Raw genomic sequence first — 21,069 nt, 5'->3', positions numbered from 1 at the left:
CAACCTGTGCCAGTACCTCACCACCCTCACAGTAAAGAATTTCTTTCTAACATCTAATCTAAATCGACCCTTCTTCAGCTTAAACCCATTACCCCTTGTCCTGTCACTACAGTCCCTGATAAACAGCCCCTCACCATCTTTCGTGTAGGCCCCTTCAGGTACTGGTAAGCTGCAATTAGATTTCCCCGGAGCCGCCTTTTCTCCAGGCATCTCCTTCTTCCTTGAAAGACACCGGACATCAGTCTGATTGCAAGGGCGTGTCTAGTGTCTATGTTGAGAGGGCAACAGAATTACTGAATTTACTCCTTCATGAAACACTAGGAAAAATTATACTGTATTTTTCTTTCATTAATCCCACTGAGACTAATTAATAAATTGAGATTCCAGCCTAGTGTTTGCACAGCTATTGTGCATGCTTTGCTAAAGGGCGGATGACCAAATAGTGAAAATTGAGCCAAATACTCTTTTTACTTAAGAATTTGCATAGGGGTGTGGTTGGCAGTACTTGAAGAAGAAAAACTGACAACAACTAAGTGCTTAAAGAGAGCAGGAAGTGTAAAAAAGCAGGACATTTGTATATTTGCAGTGTAGATGCTTATATAGAGTCATCTGAAGTAACTGCTAGGGGCAAGAAGCTAAAGCAAGGGTCTAAGGGAATTTATACAAGTCTCCACCACAGATATTTGTGTAACACTCAGCATGGCTCACTTTGTGTTTTATAAGCTTCTCCCTTCCCCTCCTGTTCTCCCTCATACTACGCATGGAAGCACAATGAATCAAAGGTCTGTCCTTGGGTCTTCAGAGATTTCCCAGCACTCTCTCTTCCCCCTCCCCTCCTCCCTATACCAACACCATTCCCACCAACAGCTGTAGGACTGCAACACGCAGATAAGGTCAACCTTTTTTGTTCACCATTGGAAAGAGACAAACTGCTGTTGTAAGACTGAGGGATATTCAGTCTCTGGAAAACAGTTTCAGGGAGAACCCTGTTTCAGCAGAATTCCTCTGTATTACTGCACTACCAAGATAAAAAAAAGAAAAGAAAACAATCAGAAGAAGGGTGTGCTAACATGTCCTTAATTTGAAAAAGTAGAGTTTGGCAGGAAAAAAGGGGAACTAACTGGAGTGGACTTTGATAACTCCATCAATGAGGAAATGAGTCAGTTCATGCTTGTATATTCTCACCAAACATCCCCAGCAGGTAGGAATGTGTATCAGTTTTGCTGTATCCACATCATACTGTGTATCTCTAACAAAGATGCCTGTCGTATTGTCCCAGACCGATTTTCTTGAGCCACTACACTTTTCTTGTTAGTATTGACAAAAGAAGGACAATTTCTATGCTAAGAATTAATGCAAGCAATGAAGTTTGCCTGAGTGCTAGGAAAACCTTGCAGTTTTACCCAGCTGCACCTGCAGACATCGATTTAGCAAAGAACGCCACAGAAATTTATAGCCAAAGGCACATGCACAGGAGACCAAGTAGTTTCTCACCTGCAACCTGACAGCTAATGGTAACATTTGCTTTCTGGATTGTTTTCACTGTGCTTCCAATATCAACAGTGACAGCAGGCGATTCAGTGTTGATCACAGTAGCTCTTGATGCCTTTATCAGTGGCTTTCCTGTATAAAAGAAGCACCACAGTTTATGAGACTGAGTACACTGGACTTGCATAGGACAGATGGCCTAGGACACTCTGTGTGAAAGTACCTACACAGGACAGGTGTATAAGGGAACATGCTGGTGCATGAGGCCACCTGCTCTTTGTAATATTACAGTGTCACCAAATTCCATGGGAAAAGCTGTCTTGGAAAAAGAAAAAGCATACTTAGAGCAGAAGCAGAATAGCATTAGAGCCATATGGACACACATGAGAACCAGCTGAATCAATAAACATCTGTACAACTGGAGCTCCAGCAAGATGTTTGCCTGGTACTGCAACCAAAACACCACCCTTCGCCAAAGGCCAAACATCGGAAAAAGAACCCTGAGTGATGTCTACAGGCACATTAATAGTGCAGGAGGTTTAGAACAACATGTAAGCTGTTTCTACACATTGATCATGCTTTCTTTAACCTACAGTGGAAACACTGGGATTGGGAAGGCCAGATCATAGCCAGTAAGTTTCCTCATGATGGCTAGCATAAGAAGATGAGGGACATAAACAAGCCCCTTTCTGTCAGATAACCTGTTGTGTTTTATCTAAAGCCTGTAGTAACAGTGTTATGCATTAACATTGTTTATCTCTAACAAAGATACCTGCTTTGCCTGCAGCAAACTTTTCAAACTGTTTTCAGTGTGCTTCCAACATCGGTGATGGTGAGCAAGTGAGTCAAGGTGTTCCCCTGCTGTTGTGCCTGACTATATGGGATTAGCTATGGAGTCATCCACCACTGGGGGCTTGAGGAGCCTTCTGCAACTCCTTTTGTAGGGGCACTGTAAAGGCACGCCTACATGACACAAAATAGTTCAGAGATACTTGGGCTTTGCTCTGAGAGGGGGGAGTGAAGCAGCAGGGCTGACAGAGCTGGGTGAAGGCAGCCCCCTGTCCCAGCCAAAATGCTGTGCAGGCATGATGTTGGCAGAAGGGGCAGAACATGACAACGTTGCTTTAAATGGTATGGGACCTGGGTGTTATTGACTCAGTGTTGTATTTTCAAACTCATCTTTGCCCAAAAATTGATAAAAACATTTTTTTTCCCCTTAAATAAATAGATAAAAACCAGGTTCAGATACCATCATTTGCCTCCAGAAGCTGCAGTTTTAGGCTAATGTCTACCACTGGTTTAATTTGTGTGTTAATCTGGAGGTGACCAAGGAAGAAAAGATGGAGGTGAGAAAAAGAATTTCATTTCATTGAGCTCATGGAAAATTTAATTTAAACCTAACTATAAATTGCTTCATATAACTATATTTCCAGGGCTTTTAAAAGATGCTTTTCATCTGGAATTCCTGTCATATCAGTTTGGTGGGGGGCTTTTTTTGGGTTGTTTTTTTTTTTTCTTTTGGTGCTTTTAATGCCTAAGAATAGAAAAGCAAAATATTACATTTTATTTTTGAAATATCTCCAAAAGTGTGATGCTTTGTGGCAAAACCTAAAGAAAAGAAAAAAAAATCTTCACCTATCTATCAGCCTTTTATTTTCCTGACTGGTTTCCACAATCTCATCAAAAGATTAAAAATCTATTAGCTGTTGAACCCATAAATGAGTAGCAAACCATTCAGAAAAATGGAAGCATATTCCACTGTCTTTTTTTCCATGCATGTGTTAAACTAATCAGAAAATTCTTCAATGAAATAAGCTTTCGGCCCCACTCCTGATCCCTCTAAAGATGGTCTCAGCTTTCCAGGGTTTTTCTGAGGAAGTGCTTCCATTATGCCAAAAAAGGTTGTTGCTTTGTTCCAAAAACTGCTCAGTATCTCATTTTGATATTTATGGCCTCATTTTATAAGATGTTCAGCTCTTTGCCTTGGATGTGAGATGGAAATGTATACCAGTTCCTAAGCAGAGTTCAGCTTGAGCCTGGGATGCATGAATGTTAATCCATCTGAAAAGGTTAAACTACAGCCTTGATAATTATAATCAAAAAGCTAATAGCTTTCCTGTGCCACATGTGTACCTAACGTTCAGCTTATTTTTCTATAGCTTAACACTAAATTGCCTCCACAATTTACATTGTACAAAGACTATGGCTTTTAAACTCACTAGAGGAATATGGACAGTTTTGACTGATGATTTTTTAACCTCATGTTCAGCTTCTTGCTGGTGCAATGCAAGAGGTTCCCTGTGGAGCTGCTTCTTATAAAACACTACACTGTCTTAGCAGCAGTACCACTGCCCTGCTGCCTGGGATTCAGCATATTCCTGATCTGCAGTAGTCTAAAAAGGATCAGTCTCTTTGGTTTTGCCTAAATGTAATATGTAGCTCTGATGCAGATTCCACCCTGGGGGATTTAGATGTTCTCCTTCTAAGGGACAGACAAGGTCTCTTTCCAATTGGTTTACTGATCATCAGAGCTTCACTGCTGGCCATTGGTGCATTCTTAGATTTTCTTTATGCTCTTTTTACCTGAAATTTTCTCTGTGTCTGGTGTAAAATACTCAAGCTCATCAACAGCTATTCCTTCCTCTAATCATACATGGATACACTGGTAGCTGATGGTCACTGCTTGCACATTGGAGGCCTCCAAATTCCTCATATTCTGGAGTAGTGAAATGGAGAGGTCTGAAAAATCAGTAAGCTTTCTAGCATTCCTAATGTGTTTCCTTTTGCCTTTGTGATAAATAGGATCTTCCCTCTCTAAGACCTCTCTGCCTCATCATAGTCCTTAGCTGTCTCTTCTGCCCCTTCATCTTACTCAACAGCTCCTCATTCACGGTTGCTGCTCTGTCCTTTTACTAGTTCTGACGTGGTGGTGAGCCTGCTGACGTCGTCTACCAATGAACCTCGAAGAAGCTGGATTCATGCACGACTCCCATTTCCCTTGGCTTTTATTTGGGTGAGTTTTCTTTAGAACTGAAATCTAAACTAGCAAAGGATATTTAGTCTGCTTTAGAACTCAACCATTACTAGAGAAATATAAACATAGAAGTTAATTTTTTGTGAACCTCTATTTGCCAGCAATTCAAACAGCGTCAGCCATGCTTGTGCCACAATGGATTGAATGTGTTACAGGGCTTGATCCTGCAAGGGGCTAACTTTTCAGCTCTGGTATTTTTCAGGCTAGCCTAATGTACATATGAATAAGTCCTTCTATCAGTCTGTTAGACTTGAAAAGATCAGTGATAGGTTTAAAATGGAGCATATGAATTGGGAGGCTTGGATGCCACTGTCCATATAGGTTGTGAATAACCGGGATGAGCACTGTCTTGGGGGGAGCGTGTCAGATGCAGCAAGTGAGAAAAAGCATTGACCTCTTGCAGAAATCCACAAATCTCATGACCTGTCTGTGAAAGTTTGACTATGAGTCAGGGTTTTCCAGAGTACACACCCTGTGTTTTCACCAGTGTATCTCTGTTGACCCACCTTGCCCACCCAGCATCGACAGCACAAATGATTTCTGTCTGGAATCACACAAGTGGTAGGGACCATCCTGCAAACACAGAGAATTAACTATTACCTGCTAGAGTGACAGCAATGGAGACAGAGTCAGATCCCAGGGCATTGGACGCATTGCAAGCGTAGAAACCCACATCAGCTTCCACAGGTGCTAGAATCTGCAAGGAGTCATCAGGTTGAAGTAGCATCCTGCAGTAAAGCAGAAATAAATATGTAATAGTTTGTGTGAGCATGAATATATTTACTGGGATTTTTTCAGGTTTATGTAATTTTTTTACACTTCAGACCTCTAGGTTCTATTTAAAAATCTATTAGGATACGTTGAGTCTGTGAGCTGTGATTACTTAAATTAAATTTTAGTCTTACTCCCAGTTCTTCTACTGCTGATATGTGTATTAGAGAAAGTACCTAGGACACCTGTCCGTGGTTTGTGAAACCTCCTCCTCTGCTGTGTCACTTCCTGTATGAAGTTGAATGAGTTGCCTAGCCTCCCTGCCTCCCGGTTCTGCAAAGTAGGTGTAGCAATAGTAAAGAAAAAGCCAAATTATTGCAAGGGAAAAATCATCACACCTGCTGAAGCTTCGCAGAAAGAACTGAAGTGAACCACAAGCTCAGTGTCAAAGCCTGAAATAGACTCCAAATTCTCTGATTGCTGGGCAGTTTGTACAAACTCAGCAAACTTGTTGTTCCTCTAATAGTCAGTGAAGACAGAGAGCAATACTGGGCTCCTCCTTGGGATGAGCCAACTGTTTCTCTCCTCTGCCAGTAAGAGGAGCCTGCTGCGATCTCAGTGTACTGCCCAAGGTTAAACGGGATGAATATGGCCTCAGAGCTCTTACAAACTGCTTCTTTTCACAGTCTGGTTTTCCTGTGGTATAACTCCATCAGGTCCCGACATATACCTGTTTAAGCAAGAATTCAGTCCATGGGCTCTTGTCAATGCATATGTTCCCTATATTTTCAACACAACGTATTTCATGATTATTGTTCCTTTCTCTTATTTTTTTAGCTGAAACTGTTGATAAAACCTAATGATAAATTATTTTTCTCATCAGCAACTTTTAGCAGCTGCTGTATGTAAACTCTTAGCTGAGGCTGTGATTGACAGTGACAAGGGTGAAAGTGGGGGAAGGATATGTCTGTAAAATACATGCAATAAAAGTCTGCTCACAGATCCTGGAATTGATGAGTTTCTTTCCACTCCCATCCCCCCAATGAAAACTGTTGTCTCATGGACCAAAAAGCAGCAGATACTTGATCTTGCACAACACTGTGGGTGGCAGATGTCTAAACCCAACCATATTAGGGCCACCCATCAAAATCTATTACTGGAAAAAATCCAGAGTTAAAATTCTTTTTTGACTTTTTAATACTACTACTACTACTACTACTATTACTACTACTACTACTACTAAAGAGCTGACTTTTGCCAACCAAGTTTTTCAAGTGCCTAGAAAAATGCACATTTGCAAACCAAACAATAATTCTTAAGTTGCATCTTTGCTTGCATGGCAAAAAAACCCCAATGGTTGAAAGAATTCCCTCCTCATTTCTGCTTTCAATGATCTTTTCTTTCTTACCACTTAGTCATAAATGGGGCAGACTTCTAGTTAGCCACTGCTAACAGTGCCAGCAACTAACAAATTTCTTTACTTACAAAACTAGTGTTAGAATGCATCAGTGTCTCACACGTAATTTTTTTTAGTTTGACACTGACTAGTTCAATCTCTACATGGAATTCATTATAGCTTCAGAATTTTTCCCAAATTATACTAGCATATAACAGTTGAAAGTTGTGCATGTTTTGCCTGTGTGTGTGCAAATATAGTATGTAGGCCTGTATATGTCAGTCCTACATCAAACTAACACCTACAGCCTACAATGGTTTTTAGAAATGTTTCTGGCATCTTCAGGTTGAGGAAAGAGCTTGCTTAATATTACACCTTGTAAAACACAAGGGATCATAATTTGTTTCTTGTTAATCAACTCTGCTCTTGTAAATGTCTCTTTGTCAGTTCAAGTCACCTCAAGATCCAGCACAAATATTTTTAGAAATAGAAATAGGCTAGGAAGGTACCTGCCTTTAAAAAAAGAATAAACTCCAATGCAGCTCCATCTTCCTATTTTTTCAACCCAAGTTTTAATGTCTTTATCTAGAAACAAAGCTAACATCCTCTTCTTTGCAATAATTCTTTCTGTTATTTGTGTGTCACAATTTGGCATCGCTGCTTTTCTTGAAAGCAGATCTTTTATTATCCCTCTCTGTATAGAATGATTTTGGATGGATTCCCTATTTGCTCGTAGATTGCTATTTTTGTTAGGTATTGAGTTGCTTCTCAGTGGTGAAAAAAATACCAGCTGTAGCAATTCTTGCTGTCAGCAGCATGTCTTCAGAATCTTTTTTATGGATCTAAAATAATACAGCTTAATGTCTAATCAGTCTCATCTCAGTTGCTTCACACTGCATTGTCCCTACGACAAAAATGTATTTTATAGGACCTATATCAGTGACTAATTCAGATGGCACCTTGCAAACACCTAACTCTGTATCACCTACTGTTTACATTCTGCTTCATGTCCATTTATAAAATACTTTAGAAAAGTTGAATTATCAAGTACCATAGGGTTCCCAGTGATGGAAATTACAGCATATTTGGAAGGGTTACTAAGCAATGCATAAATTCCTCAAAGATTTTCCACTTTTAAAATTGATTGCTAAGGAAGTTAATCTGAATTTTCTTTGAAATAAAACATTTTCCATCATTTACAGAACTCTCCAGACTTTGGTATAGATACTAGCAGGCTCTGAAACTATACTCAGAACTCATGCTGGTGTTAACCTGACACTTTAATATCAGGAGAGATTATGAACACTGATGTTAAATATGCAGTCAGGCTGAATATGCTTACTCAAGTCAAGGATCTTTTACTGGAACCACACAGATATTTTCAACTGCTGCAGCTTTTTAAGTCATATGTTCTCATTCTATTGAGTAACTGAAACCAACACTTTTTTGGGGTCTGTGTTATATCTTTTTGTGACAGTACCTAAACTGAAGCTAAAGAAATTAATTTTTGAAAGTGGAGTTATGTAGTAGGAGTCATAGATACTTTTAGGTGGATGGTACTGTAAATGGAGGGAGGCAACGGGAGTAGAGCCGTTCGTTGCTACATCGCTGGTCCAGACAAAATCCATGGCCACAATGCATGAAAGTGAGTGCCTTTATCTCAGTATTTGGTAATACACAATACAGATAACTATCACTCAACATAAATTCAGCAGCCTACACTCTAAAAATGACAATACAAACCAGATACAACCGGAATCTCAGTATACTCAGTAGGGCATGAGCTGAGGGACTTCATCACAACTCTCTGACCTTCCTCACCAAAAGTGTCTCTCTCTGATACTGGTATAGGAAGGCCCATCTATATTAATTTTCTTATTCCCATTAAGACAGAGGTGGGCTGGAAAACTGGTTTCTCTTCTCCATTCAGTGGCTGGCATTGAATGCAGATGGCCTTGCAGTTTACAGCAGTACGCTGTGAGACTGCTTGAACAGCAGCTTTCATTTACATAGCTGACCGGCAGCCAGCAAGAATCCAGCAAAACATCCACAACCCAATTTTTCCATGCACCATGATTTCTAAACTTCCACTAACTCCAAAGTTACAGATGCTGAGTATCTCTGAAGCCCAGAGCACTGCTCATTTCCTCCCCCACCCACCAGCCTGAAAGAACCATAAGTGATGAGTACAGAAGGAAGTTCATAAAGTGAAAACTGCCTAAACCTCTAAAGAAGAGTTGTCAATGAAGAATGCTATTAACGGGCAAATTTTCTGTACTTCCCTGAGTTTTTCCAATAGAAATTTTGAGTACACATAGTTGCCTGATAATTCAGAAATACAACACAGCATTTAAGGCTATTTCACCCAAAATGAATGGGGGAAAAAAGGTTGAAAGGCATTGTAAAATTAAAAAAAAAATCCAAACCAAAATTTCAGAAATTGTAGGACTGTTTCATTGTCAGCTAAATGAATCTGTATGTTGCTACACCGTGGCTGCTCATACGGTGTGAGATAAATTTGTAATTTTCTCATGAACGTAGTGTCCAGCGTTAACCACACGTAGACTCTATGCAACCTCCATTCCCTTTTTAGCATACCACAGAAATCGCAGTAATTTCAAGTAAAGAGAGAGAGAAAAAAAAAAATTCCCCTAATGGCACAATTCCAACAGGACGTAACCACTGGCAATGAAAATCCATATATGAAACTTTTGGGGGGGGCTATGAAGATATTTTCACAGGAATATGGCCAAATAAAGGGATACTATACACCCAAGTCTTGATTAAGACTGCATGTGATTTCCACAAGAGATACATTCTTGCTTTTAGTGTCCCCTCCCCCTGCAAAAGTTACCATTTTTTGTGTGAAACCTAATATAGTTACTAGCCTTCAGACACAGAGAGAGACAAGAACCAGGAAATTCAGTACATTAGAGAAAACAACAATTTTGGAGTGATTCAGTTGCCAAAGCGAGAAAGGAGGTGATAAACTAATTGTGTAACTATGCAGAAGGAGCAATTGTACCTAAATCAAGACTTTACTGGACGATCCACAGGCACCATACTGGAAATTACTTTTTGCCTTGACTTCATCTTTTCTCGTTTCCCAAACTGACCGTATGACTAAATTCATGTTTTAACTGAGGTCAGTATCTTGTGTAGAAAGAGCTGCTAGCAGATCCCTGGGCTGCTTTCTTGTACCGTGTTGGTTAATATAACTGCCTCTTGCACTCTCTGCCTATCCTTATATACCACTTTCTTACAGAACAGAACCAGAACATAAAATCTCAAATATACACGAGAAAAATGTATGTTATCAACACAGTTAAGCATGTAACTAGCATTGAAAAATAATTGCTTTTTTGTGGGCTCTTGCACACAAATGAACAATGTGGAATGATAGGCAGGTAAAGGCTATCTGAAGGGAAACCCAGCATCATTTCTGTGGTACACTGATAAAAGCATTTTGTTACTCAAGTTCTCAGGCTACAACTGGGGCCAGCACACTGGAGTTTGAACAGACATGGATGCACCAACTCACATCAGAAGACTAATGTTTAGAGATCAGTGTGTTGAGATGACACCATAGCTGCAAATAGCTATGAAGTATGGTTCCACAGCTTCCAGCTTCTATCAGAACATACACAGGGAACGCTGATTGGAATGGCCCCTGAGGTTTAAGGTTATTTTATGGTTTTGTCCATGGGATTGACAGGCAATAAAACATGGAAACTGAAGAGTCAAAATACCAATTATTTTCTTATAAGTTACATAACATATTTTACCTATCATTGTATTTCACCTCCTCTCCATTCTTAGCCCAGCTGATAGTGGGCTTTGGGTTTCCTACTGCTTCGCAGTGAAGCAGCACGCTGAGTGTGCCACTGGCTAGGACCACTGTCTGTCCCAGATGGGTAACAACCTCTGAAGCAGAAAGCTGTTGTGCTGCTGAAATCTTTCGGAGGATGGCAGGCTTTTGATGAGGTCTGCGCAAGCCATTTGCTTGGTCTACAGAGGCGGGAAGAAATGCTTCAGATGATGTCCTCAGGGAGCTGGTAAGTCCAGAAACGTGTCTGTGGAGAGGGTACTCCACTGAGGTTGAATCTACTCCTCGCCTTGATGCTTTGAGGACAGATTCCTGGTGCTCCAAGTGGCTCTTGAAAACCTCGTGAGCCAGCTGCACAACGAGCTGCTCAGTGTAGACATCTTTGAGCTCCTCAGGCTGTTGAGACAAGTTCCTTATGATGTCATCCAAGCGTTTCTGTTCTGTGACCATAGTAAATGGCAGGCTATACTCCCGGCTCTGGTCCTCCTCTGAGGATACGTTTCTCTCCGTGGACTCCTGAGGTTCCCAGGACTCCAGATTTTCCCCTGGCCAGCCCCTGTGCTGTAGCACCCTTGAGACAATATCGTCATACCAGCTGCTAGGGTCAGAAACATGCCCTCGCTTTTCAGCCTTGCTCCCATTGAAGAGAATCCCGTTGATACGTTTCTCCTGTGTTCGCAAGGCTTCATTTAAGCTTGCCTTTCTCATGGCCTCTTCCTCCCTAATACTGGGAGGTGGCTGCCCAGCAATGATCTTCTTGTTGCTTCCAATTAGTTTAACTACAAAATGCTCCCGGGCTGGCCCTGCTGTGCAGGTGTATGTCCCAGTGTCTGAAGGCTTCAAACGATGGATTTTCATGTACCCGTAGGGTGCAATGGTGATGTGAGCTGAGCTGACGAGCCTCTTGTCATCCTTCTCCCAAGTGATCATTGATTTTCGGAACCTTCTTGTGGGGCATCGGAGAATAATGGAGGTTTTGGGCAGCAGGTAGGCATAACCACCCACAATAAAGTGTAGTTTCTTCTGCTTTCTTGTCTGGATATAAACTTTCTTTACAGCCATAATATGGGGGCTTTGCTTATGAGCTGGCCTGTTGTGCCCTGAAATATGATTAATACTATTAGTATGTGATACCATTAAACAAAACAAGTGGTTTACTTTGGTGCTGGCAGCATTTGACCCATTAGACAGTCATAGGAGAAACTGGCCACCAACTGCTGAACATTAAGTTGGAGCAATCAAGGTAAGAGGACTAACAAAGCACACTTTAGGAATGCAAAAGTAGTCCCACCCAGGGTACGTGCAGAGACCAAAGAGCCAGTGACAAAAGCTTTATGGGAGGGAGAAAACTTGAGTGGAAATGCAGTTCTTCTTGTTAGAGTATTTTAATGAAGAATGTTGCTTAATAAATACATTGAAAAGACAAGCATTTACCATCCAAACCCTCAAAGGCAACATGATCTTGCAGCTCACAGTGGTCAGGAAGAGTGAAAGTGCTGCTGCCTCAGGGAGTAAAGTTGAACAGAACAAAAGCGCCTGGACTAGGCTTAAAAACACGGTAAATACTATTAAAGTGCACTAGTTCAGTGTGTCCTTCCAGCTTCCAGATCTCTATTACAGAAATCTTTGTTATGAAGCACTAAATAAAGCAGCACAGGTATATTACTAGTAAATACCATGCAAAGCCCCAGCTTTGGTTCTGAATGTCAGATCTTCTTTTCTCCCTGACATACCCAACATTTAGCAGTTTCAGAGTTCGTAGCTAGCTTTAAGCTGAAGCTAGGCTGACTGGAACTTTTGCATGTCCTACTGCCTTACTGCAAGCGAGGGAAGGGCATACAGGGAGACTACTGCTCTTGTGAAGGGCAGCAACAAATGCATGAAATGCCAACATAAAATACCTCTAACTTATGTTGCATGGCTCATTAGAAATCCGAGGTCATATAGGGCTCTAAGTGACATAATGAAATAGTATGTTTTTAAATGATCTTCAGCAAAATTCCTTACCAACCATTTTCTCTGCAGCTGTTCTAGCAGAGAGTTTATTTGCAGCTGCCCTCAGGCTGCTGTGCTGTATCTCTGAGCCTCTACATTCCAGTTGTGAAATATAGATCTAGATTTGGGGCAGAATTTTGAGACTTCTTCCAGAAACCAGTAGCTCCCTTCCAGCACATTGGCTCAGACCCAGCTCCAACAGTAAAATTTATAGCTCTCATCCACTGACTTGCCTTATTGCTAAACAAAGCACACTTGTTCACAGACAAACTCAGCAAAAGCAGCCACATTGCAAGAAAAACACTAGCACAAGGTTATGGAGCAGGTGACAGCATGGATTTCTTAGTGATGGACATCCAAGCCCTCTTTCCCCAGACCCTCACAAGCATCTTTGCCACTTACTTGCACAGATGCCTAGTGCACAGGGCCTGATCAAGGACGAGAATGGCAAAGGTGGGCACAGTGAGGAATTGATGATAGCAGAACCTCCGGTTTTCAGCATCTTTCTACAAATGGCGTTTCGACTCTGGGTGCCCTCTCCACAGCTCACTGAACACTAAGAATAGAATGAGAAACATTAGGAACAAAGCGTATTAAAAGAAAAAGGGTACTCCTTGTCACACACACCCTCGCTTCCCCATATTGACATTGCATACTCCTACCACAGTACAGATCAGTTACAGCTTTCTGAATATCACTGGAATAAAGCAGCACCTGGTAACTCAGTTACAAACAGGGCAGGCACACCAGGGAGGTGAAATGTCAGGTATTTTCTGTCCTTTGAGACTGTGAATCTTCCCACACTCCCTTTAGCACTTTCTTCCTCTCAGACGGTGTCCCTTGTTTTAGTGGTACTGTGCTACAGTACAAAGCTTGTCTTTGCAATTTGTTTCTATATGTCTGTGTCTGCTGGCTGGAAAAACTCCTGGTCATAGCCAAGAGCAGATCACATTGAGTTGCACTTCTCAGATACATCCTGTTCTGCTAAAATCTGGCCTAAACATAATCTTTGAGCTTTACTCTTGCAGGTCCATTAGAAATAAGAAACGGATGAGTATTTCAGATACCAGTGAGTTACCTCAGCCTGGTAGTTACCACACATGGCTTTCACAAAAGAGTGTAAACCCTCTAATACAAGACTGTGGTGCTTGATGCACAGGTGGGGCATTGTTCAATGGAATTCAGCATGCCTATTTTATTTCCTGTTTATGTATACAGCATTACAGAAAGTGAGAATACAGGCAATGCCATTGCACCAGGGCCCAGGCAGCAGTCTGTAAAGGTGCTGGAAAGTGGGTTGAGTGCTGTAAACCTGGTAGCACAAAGATACACCCGCACTTACGTTACATGTAGGTGCACACACATCGTAATAGGAATTGGAGATGAAGTGAGGGGGAGAAAACACAGTAAGGGTAAGGAGAGCAAAAAAAAGGGGCAACCTTCAAGTGAAATGAGGCGGAGAAAGTGAAGTCAGATTTGATTTTAGTAAGTGCCAATACACAGAAATGTGAGTTGTACAGATGTCAACGTAAACCATGAAGCAACTTCTTGTGAAGAAGGACAGATTGGAAACAGAATTACCATCTTCACTGCCAGAATCGCTATATGTCTCCTGGCAGCAGACTTCACAAGAACATCCACTTATTTGAGTAAAATGTCAAGAAAGATCAACATAGGAAGGGTGCAGGTGGGACATCTCTGTGAGGTGACTGGTGTTTCTTTCACAATTAAGACATTTTCCACCTCCTTCCATGAAAGAGAATGGGGAGAGCGGTGGAAGAGATTGCAAGATGGGGAATGATTTTCATGCTTACTGGCATTAAAAGGTCAAATTGTATTTTCAGTTATACAGTCATAAATATAAAGGGAATTTTTCTTAAGCCATATAGTGCCAGAAATGGAGCCTGGGGAATTGCAAGAGACTTCAGCAGAGTCAGTTTGTTTTGCCATCCCTAAATTGAAGGAAGGGGTAGCTAGCTAACATCACAAAAGCAGTGTCCTAGAATGAAATAGGCTTGGTGTTTGTAACGATGTGCCTACAGCAGACCGCAGGAATCCCTCCCTTCTCTTCTCTGCACCATAGGGAAAGGTTGGAGTGGCCCCAAGAGGAAAAGACTATTGACATCAGAACAGCCAGGCTTTGGGAAGAAAAAGCATTTAGCTTGGGGGAGTAAAGATTACTCTTTGTTGATGCCTTGGATGAACATAAGCACAGGCATGGACAGAGGCAGGGATTTATTGTTTGGAGCATGACTTGTGTTTACGCCAGAAGGGAGGTCTTAGTGGTTTGGCTGGATGGCTCAACCACATCTGTGGATGAAGTTTCCAAAAAGGAACATTTTGCTTGTGATCCCATCCCCTACCAGGATGATAAGGACAGATTACGGGACAAAACTGGGTATAACACGCTTTGTGCAGTCTGAGCTCATTTGGCTCCTTTATCCCAAGTGACCAAGGAATTTCCTTGCCAAGAACAGCACAATACTCGTGCATACAAATAACATACCTGTGTCCAGTCAGAGAGGAGCCATTCATTGGGGCAATCCTCATTTTTGCAGGCTTGTTGGGTAACTGGCCTTGGCATGGAGCAGAACGTTTCTGGCAGCTCTAACAAGCTTCCATCTGCCAGGCGCTGCTTACAAAGTGTATCTCGCCTCTGGACACCACCGCCACATGTCTGTGAACACTGGGAGAGATAAGAGTCAGCCACGTTACATCACACTTGCACCATGGCAACTTGCTGCAAAAATTACTTGTGAATTTGGGTAGAAATCAATACTCAGTTTTGGCCAAATAGAAAATAGTAAAAAAAATTCAGAGATTTCAAAGCAGACTTCTTTTAAAAATGTCAATATTTTGGAAAGTGGAAACAGCTTATTTTGCTAGTATTTAGAAAAATTGCTTCAGTATTTCTGAAATGTCCTGTTTTCAGGTGATTGTACAAAAGACACAGAAATAATGGCTCAGAATTGCAGTATGGAAGTGGAAAAGTTGTCCTTTCCTGTAACCACCAATTGGAAAATGAGACACTTGCACATGATGTGGAGTATCTATACCCTAATGTCTCTGCCTGAACTCTGATTGTGCCAGAGAGAAAAGTCTTCTCCAGCAAGAGATGATTCAAGACCTTCACTTCCAGGATTTGATTATACATATTAGATAAAAGTAGCTATGAACTAGTTAGCTTGAACTAAAGCAAATGGAAATTTGAGAGTCGGATAAATAAAAATTTCCCCAGTTTATCGCTTTGCTTTTTCTTCCTTTTGTAATTTTCTCATTTGTCATTTCTGACCTGCATGAGGTCTATTGCTAGTGCAGCTCAAAACTTAACTGTCCAGCCCAGAATTCCTGTCCTTGAATACTTCTTGCATTATGGCATTTCTCTGATGTTTTATTCATGTGACAGCTGTATATCAGCTGCAATCTTCTGTTAGTCTCAGTAATTGGTTTATAAGATTAATATAATAAACCATTAAATATCCATGCAGCTCTTTTGTATTTATGGCTGTCATGACAGCAGTGTGCACTCTTTCCAAAAGTTAAGGAGGAAGGTTTATTTGAGTCAAAGTAAATTGGGATGATTAATATCCAGACAAACCACCTCCCCTCTCTCTTTAATGTAAATATCCCTCCGTATCCATTTTCTACTCAAGCAGGACAGGAAATTTTGAACAAGATTTAATAGCTTTCCTGAATCTTTTTTGTAAACTTGGTTGCTCAGCCCTTTTCCATGAGGATCTTTTTTCCTGAGCCTAGTAACAGGTTCCCAGTTCTTCTGCTCAGTCTAACCAGCTCGACTCCTTTTCTCCCTTCTCATAGCAAAGAAGAAGGGGGAGCTTGAACTACACTGACATGACCAGGAGCTGCTTATAGCTTGCAACATGGGAATTATGCCTGAGAAGCAGAAAACCATATGAAGAAGTATTAAAACTTATACTCGGGCAGTTAAAAAGGGACTGCTTTAGAAAATCTTGCAGTCATGAAAGGCCCTTCTCTCTTGCATAGAGAGAGCTGCATAAATTTTAATGCCAGCCTGATTATTTCGGATATATATTTTCCTTGAAAGACAAAGGAAGTGCAGAAAGATATATTTATATTCAGTTTGGTTTTCTCTCTAATGAGTAAAAATAGCTTTTGTCCTACTTACTCAGAATGCTACAAAGCTCAAAGGCTTCCAAAAAATTAAACAAGTAAAACAATACTTTAGTTTTCAACAAAAGAAAACATTTATCAACCTTTCATTCAAGGACAATTCATTCCTGAGGAGAGAGTAAATCAGCAAAAATATGATTAAAAGCATTATTTCTAGATTGCCTAAGGACTTCCATTGTATACCAGAGCCAAAATGGGTTAGGTACTGTATGAATACAACAAAGCATGTTCCTTCTGTCAATCAATCAAATCCCAGGAAGTCTCCCTGCCCTTCCATCACTACCAGATAAAAAACTAAGACAAAACAGATCTTTTCTTGCTTCTTGCCCTTCAGTCACTTACATAGCTTTGTTCCGTGAAGAATAACTTGCTACTCAACACTGAATTCTATTGCTAAGTGCCAAAGAGAGCCAAATGCAGTAATGATGCTCTTCTGGATAGTCCTGGATTACTGCACTGGAGCTGTGCCTGTACCTATGTTTCACCTCTGGAGCCTTCACTGCCCTGGGGTCTTTGCTGATTTTTCTCTAGTGGAAGCTTCCAGCCCTCACATTTTTCCAAGAAAGGGCGTAATCAATGACAGCAACATCTGCTTGTATTTACAGGCAATATGAAATAGTAGTTTTTAGAAGATCCTCATTCAGACATATCCTATCTGAATAACATGCTCTCCCTGCTGTTCGGAAAGATCTCACAGCACTGTTACAACAGAGAAAGGTGCTTGTATCACAGAGTGGTTTCACCTCATCTACCCAGGTAGGTAAAGTGTGGTTGTTTGAACTGTGTCTCCTGATACTCCTGCTCCCCACAGCTTCTGAACAGAGTCAAGCTTGATATCCCCTGACATTCCTTTACAGGGAATCTGGGGTTTTGCCAGGGTACCAACTTCCAGAGTGGCACCTCTCCATGTTGCCGCCTGATTATGTCTAGTTCAACAATTAGCTTGAGCAAACATGAGGCAAGAGTAACACCAAAGAAGACAACCTATACACCTAATTCTGCCAGCTGGTCATTCCTGGTTTTGCGTTGCCTTTTCCCATATGCTGGCATAACCATTTGTGTGGCTGCATAGTGAACCACAGTGGAAAATTAATCTAGACTAAAGCTAATCATATCTCTGGCTAGCTTTAACCAGGGCCATTGTGTGATTGCACAGCACTTCTGGAGATATAAGGGAGTGGGTGCTATAAGGGCAAGAAAGAGATTCCCGCAGCAGCTATATTCTCCTTTGGTAGAAGTGCTGGCATATGTCATCCTAAACTGCTGGTGGAATGGTGGCTTTGGCCTCTCTCACAGCAGCCATTGCTTTGGTATCTGTTCTGCTCATACAACAATCTGTAAACAATAATTAACACAAAGAATTAATGGTCACTGTTGAAAGCAGAGAGAGAAAGCAGGCTGTCTCTGCCTCAGCACATGCCTATTAGCATCTGCACACATGCATACAATACACAGGATCCAGGCAAAACCACCATTTCCATTGCTTGGGAGGCAGGGAAGCTGGTCTCTCTCAAACTTGTGGAAAAAAGGCAGTTATTAATGAAAAATAAAGGGCTAGGCAACTGTTGCTCAGCATCATAACTACTACTGGTTTGTGGCAGTAGCTGAATATTTGAAAGGATGTCATTTTATGGTCAGTCCTGCTTACAGGGACAGTTGAGGAAGGGGTTGTCTTACCTCTACGCTCTCCCAGATGGTTTAATTTTGCACTGCTCTCTGCTTAAGGTGGTGGGACTACAGCAGTACGAGTTTTGGTCTTACTCTCAAAAATGAATTTTCTGCTATGGCTCTACAGTAAGATAAAACATCTGCAAAGGGAGTAAACATTTTTCTCTCAACAGATCTTTCAGTTGCTTTCTAAGGCCTGACACTTGAAGATTTAGAAAGGACTTTTTACAATATGGAGAAAAAATGGCTAGGAAATTATGTGAAAATGTTACCAGTTTTCCCATGCTGACTCTGTGGTCAAGCCATTGTTCTAATTATCTTTAGACTGGGACTGAGATTATGATGCTTATTCAGTAATAAAACAAAGAAGAATGAAGATTTACTAATAGATCTCTCCTATTTGAGGTCTGCAGAGTAGATATTTATAGGGCCTTGTAAAAATGACAGCTCATACCCACTTTCCTTCAGAAGCACACTACTGAAAATAAGATAAACATCCTAATGGATTTAGCTAAGAAACAGAACTATTTAAAAATAAATAGTCTTGAATCTGTAAAGAGATATTTAAAAGATCGCTTGGAATGTTACAACACTGATAATTACCGTGTGTTTATCTGCCAGGAACACTGGGGCTTTAATTCAGACAACCCTTCCTTAAAAAGCATAAAAGGCCTTAGAAAAGAAAACATTGCTCATTGCAGTTTAAATCTTTTGTTTGTTTGCTTGCTTGAAACCATTGTGAGAGTGCTCTGAAAAGCACAACAAACTCCACAGATGAGACCAAAGAAATGGCATCAGACAGGCTGTGTGGAGAACAGATGTTACCCTCTGGTGTTGGTGATGCCTTAAAGGACCTTTCTTGGGGTGAGGAAAACACCTTCCTGCAGGGCCCTCTGTCTCCCCATATGTGGGGAAACCTCTCAGGAATTTGGGGAGAGGGGAAGTGTTGTGGGTCCCTTGATGCAAGGAAAGAAATCCTCCTGCAGGATTTCTTCTGCTGGAGGGCTCCATGGCAGCTCTGCTGCATGGCTGGAGCTCACCTGCAGGAGAAGCTTCAGCCACTCGCGTCCCGTCCAAATGGTCTTTTCCCTCACACATCCCAGGAGATAACAGCTGTAATAATCCCTATGTGCAAAGCACTGGCCTGATGGTACAGGTTTTCCCATAGAGGTCATCCATGGGAAACCTGTGTGAGACGGAACTACGAGGCCTGGCTTTCCTACAGGGTCGAAATAACTCTACAGAAGTTGGTAGTGCAAAGAAGGAAGAGAGTTGTCTTTAAAAAATGAGAGAATGGAAATTCATTTTGATGGATTAGGCTTTTTTTTTTTTTTAATCTTCCCACTATAGTCATCTAAACAGAGGCAGAAGATGAGGTAGAGAAGTACATTTTTTGTGCTGTTTTCTCCTGGGGAAAGGTAAGCACAGAAAATATTCAGTGCCCATGTAGTGAGGAGCTACGTACACAGCTGGCCAGCCTGCAAAGCCTGTGGAAGTCAGCACGGAAGAGCTATAACGTGACCTTCATTAAGCTGCAGCAATGAATTGCAGCACAGGTTCTCTCTCTCTGCCCAGCCCAGAGAAGGCAGCAGCTAACACAAAAAGTGTGAATTCAGTGCCTTGATGTAATTCCTGATTAATGTGCTTGTTAAAGTCTTTATACATAATCAAGCTCCCTCCTTCCTAAGATCTGCTATACCTTTCAAAAAGACAGCATATTTGAGAGCCCGTCAGCAGATACAAAAATGGCTAAAACATTACTTTAGACAGGCGGAAATATGTGTGTTTACACTATTGAGGAAGATGTTCAAATCTTGAAAAAAATCTGTTTGGAAATTGCTCTAGCAGAAACTATTTCGGTACCTTTCTAGGGTGGCCTATAGCTAATGGTCATTGTTAGCAGAAAGTCAGTTCTTCAGCATGCTGTAATGTATGTCTCTTCTGACTATTCAAATCAACTTAACAGCAAATTGCTTTCTGTAGGGACTATGGCCAATTATAGGATTTTAACAAGCACAGGCACTCCTTCTAGCATATCCTAACTTTGAAATGTTTGACTTACTATGTTATGTGCTAGTAGAATACTATTTGCTATTTACAAATATAGCAGTCATACATGACTATAGCCTAGAAATATTCAAAAGTACAACCAAGCAAATATGCGTATGTGATTATCAGTAGACAAATTAAAGCATGAAATATCACTGAATTGTTATAAACATAGGACTAATGTCATAGAGTAGTTATCTAGCTTTGACAGAACATCAGGCTGGCATAAATTTTTGTTACTGGGATGCCTGCCCAAACCCAGAGCTCTCCCATGAAGTAAAGCTTCACAGACTTATCAACTTCATTAGGTGACTACATTAACATTGCCCTGGCTGTAAAGAGCAGATTTTATAGGTGGAGACTAGGTAGGCATATGTAAGCACTGTGCCAAGTGCTCATATTTTTCTCATAGGATGGAATGAATCCTTGTACCCGGAAGAAGTGAAGATTTAAACGGGCCTTTTGCTTGCACTTCCACCACACAGCAAATTTTTTTCTTTACTCTTGACAACAGGGCAGAATCCTTTCTTCCTGTGCAGTACTCCAACAAGAAGGATCTTTAAGTCTTTTGGATTGCACAAGTGTTTTAATTTGCAACCATTTGGCAGCAAAAAAATCAATTTCAGGTTGCTTTCCAAAGATGGAAAGCCTTGTACAGATCCCTTGTGTAGACAGCAATTTTCAGTGTTAGTGTAATAAGGCATCCATCTCCCAAAGGAACGTGCCTAACACTCATCTGTGACTCTGAAG

General features: G+C 41.1%; 1 protein-coding gene across 6 annotated transcripts in view; it reads right to left on the bottom strand.

Moving 5' to 3' along the window:
* ADAMTSL1 (ADAMTS like 1) overlaps positions 1-21,069 on the bottom strand; it is a 463,393-nt gene that overhangs the window by 38,129 nt on the left and 404,195 nt on the right. For 5 of the 6 annotated variants that reach the window (XR_008574683.1, XR_008574684.1, XM_054810181.1 and 2 more), the window contains 5 exons: positions 14,957-15,136; positions 12,853-13,006; positions 10,415-11,555; positions 5,123-5,250; positions 1,495-1,623 (listed from right to left, as the gene is read on the bottom strand). Coding sequence is in view for 4 of the 6 variants with exons in the window: in XM_054810181.1 (XP_054666156.1) it covers positions 1,495-1,623; positions 5,123-5,250; positions 10,415-11,555; positions 12,853-13,006; positions 14,957-15,136 (1,732 nt within the window). In the remaining 2 variants the exon portion in view is untranslated. The remainder of the gene's footprint in view (positions 1-1,494; positions 1,624-5,122; positions 5,251-10,414; positions 11,556-12,852; positions 13,007-14,956; positions 15,137-21,069) is intronic. The other variant, XM_054810182.1, reaches the window with a different exon arrangement.

The sequence above is a fragment of the Grus americana genome, chromosome Z, assembly GCF_028858705.1.
Source record: "Grus americana isolate bGruAme1 chromosome Z, bGruAme1.mat, whole genome shotgun sequence".
Classification (NCBI taxonomy): Eukaryota; Metazoa; Chordata; class Aves; order Gruiformes; family Gruidae; genus Grus; species Grus americana.
This window is presented reverse-complemented; position numbering and strand designations above follow the sequence as displayed.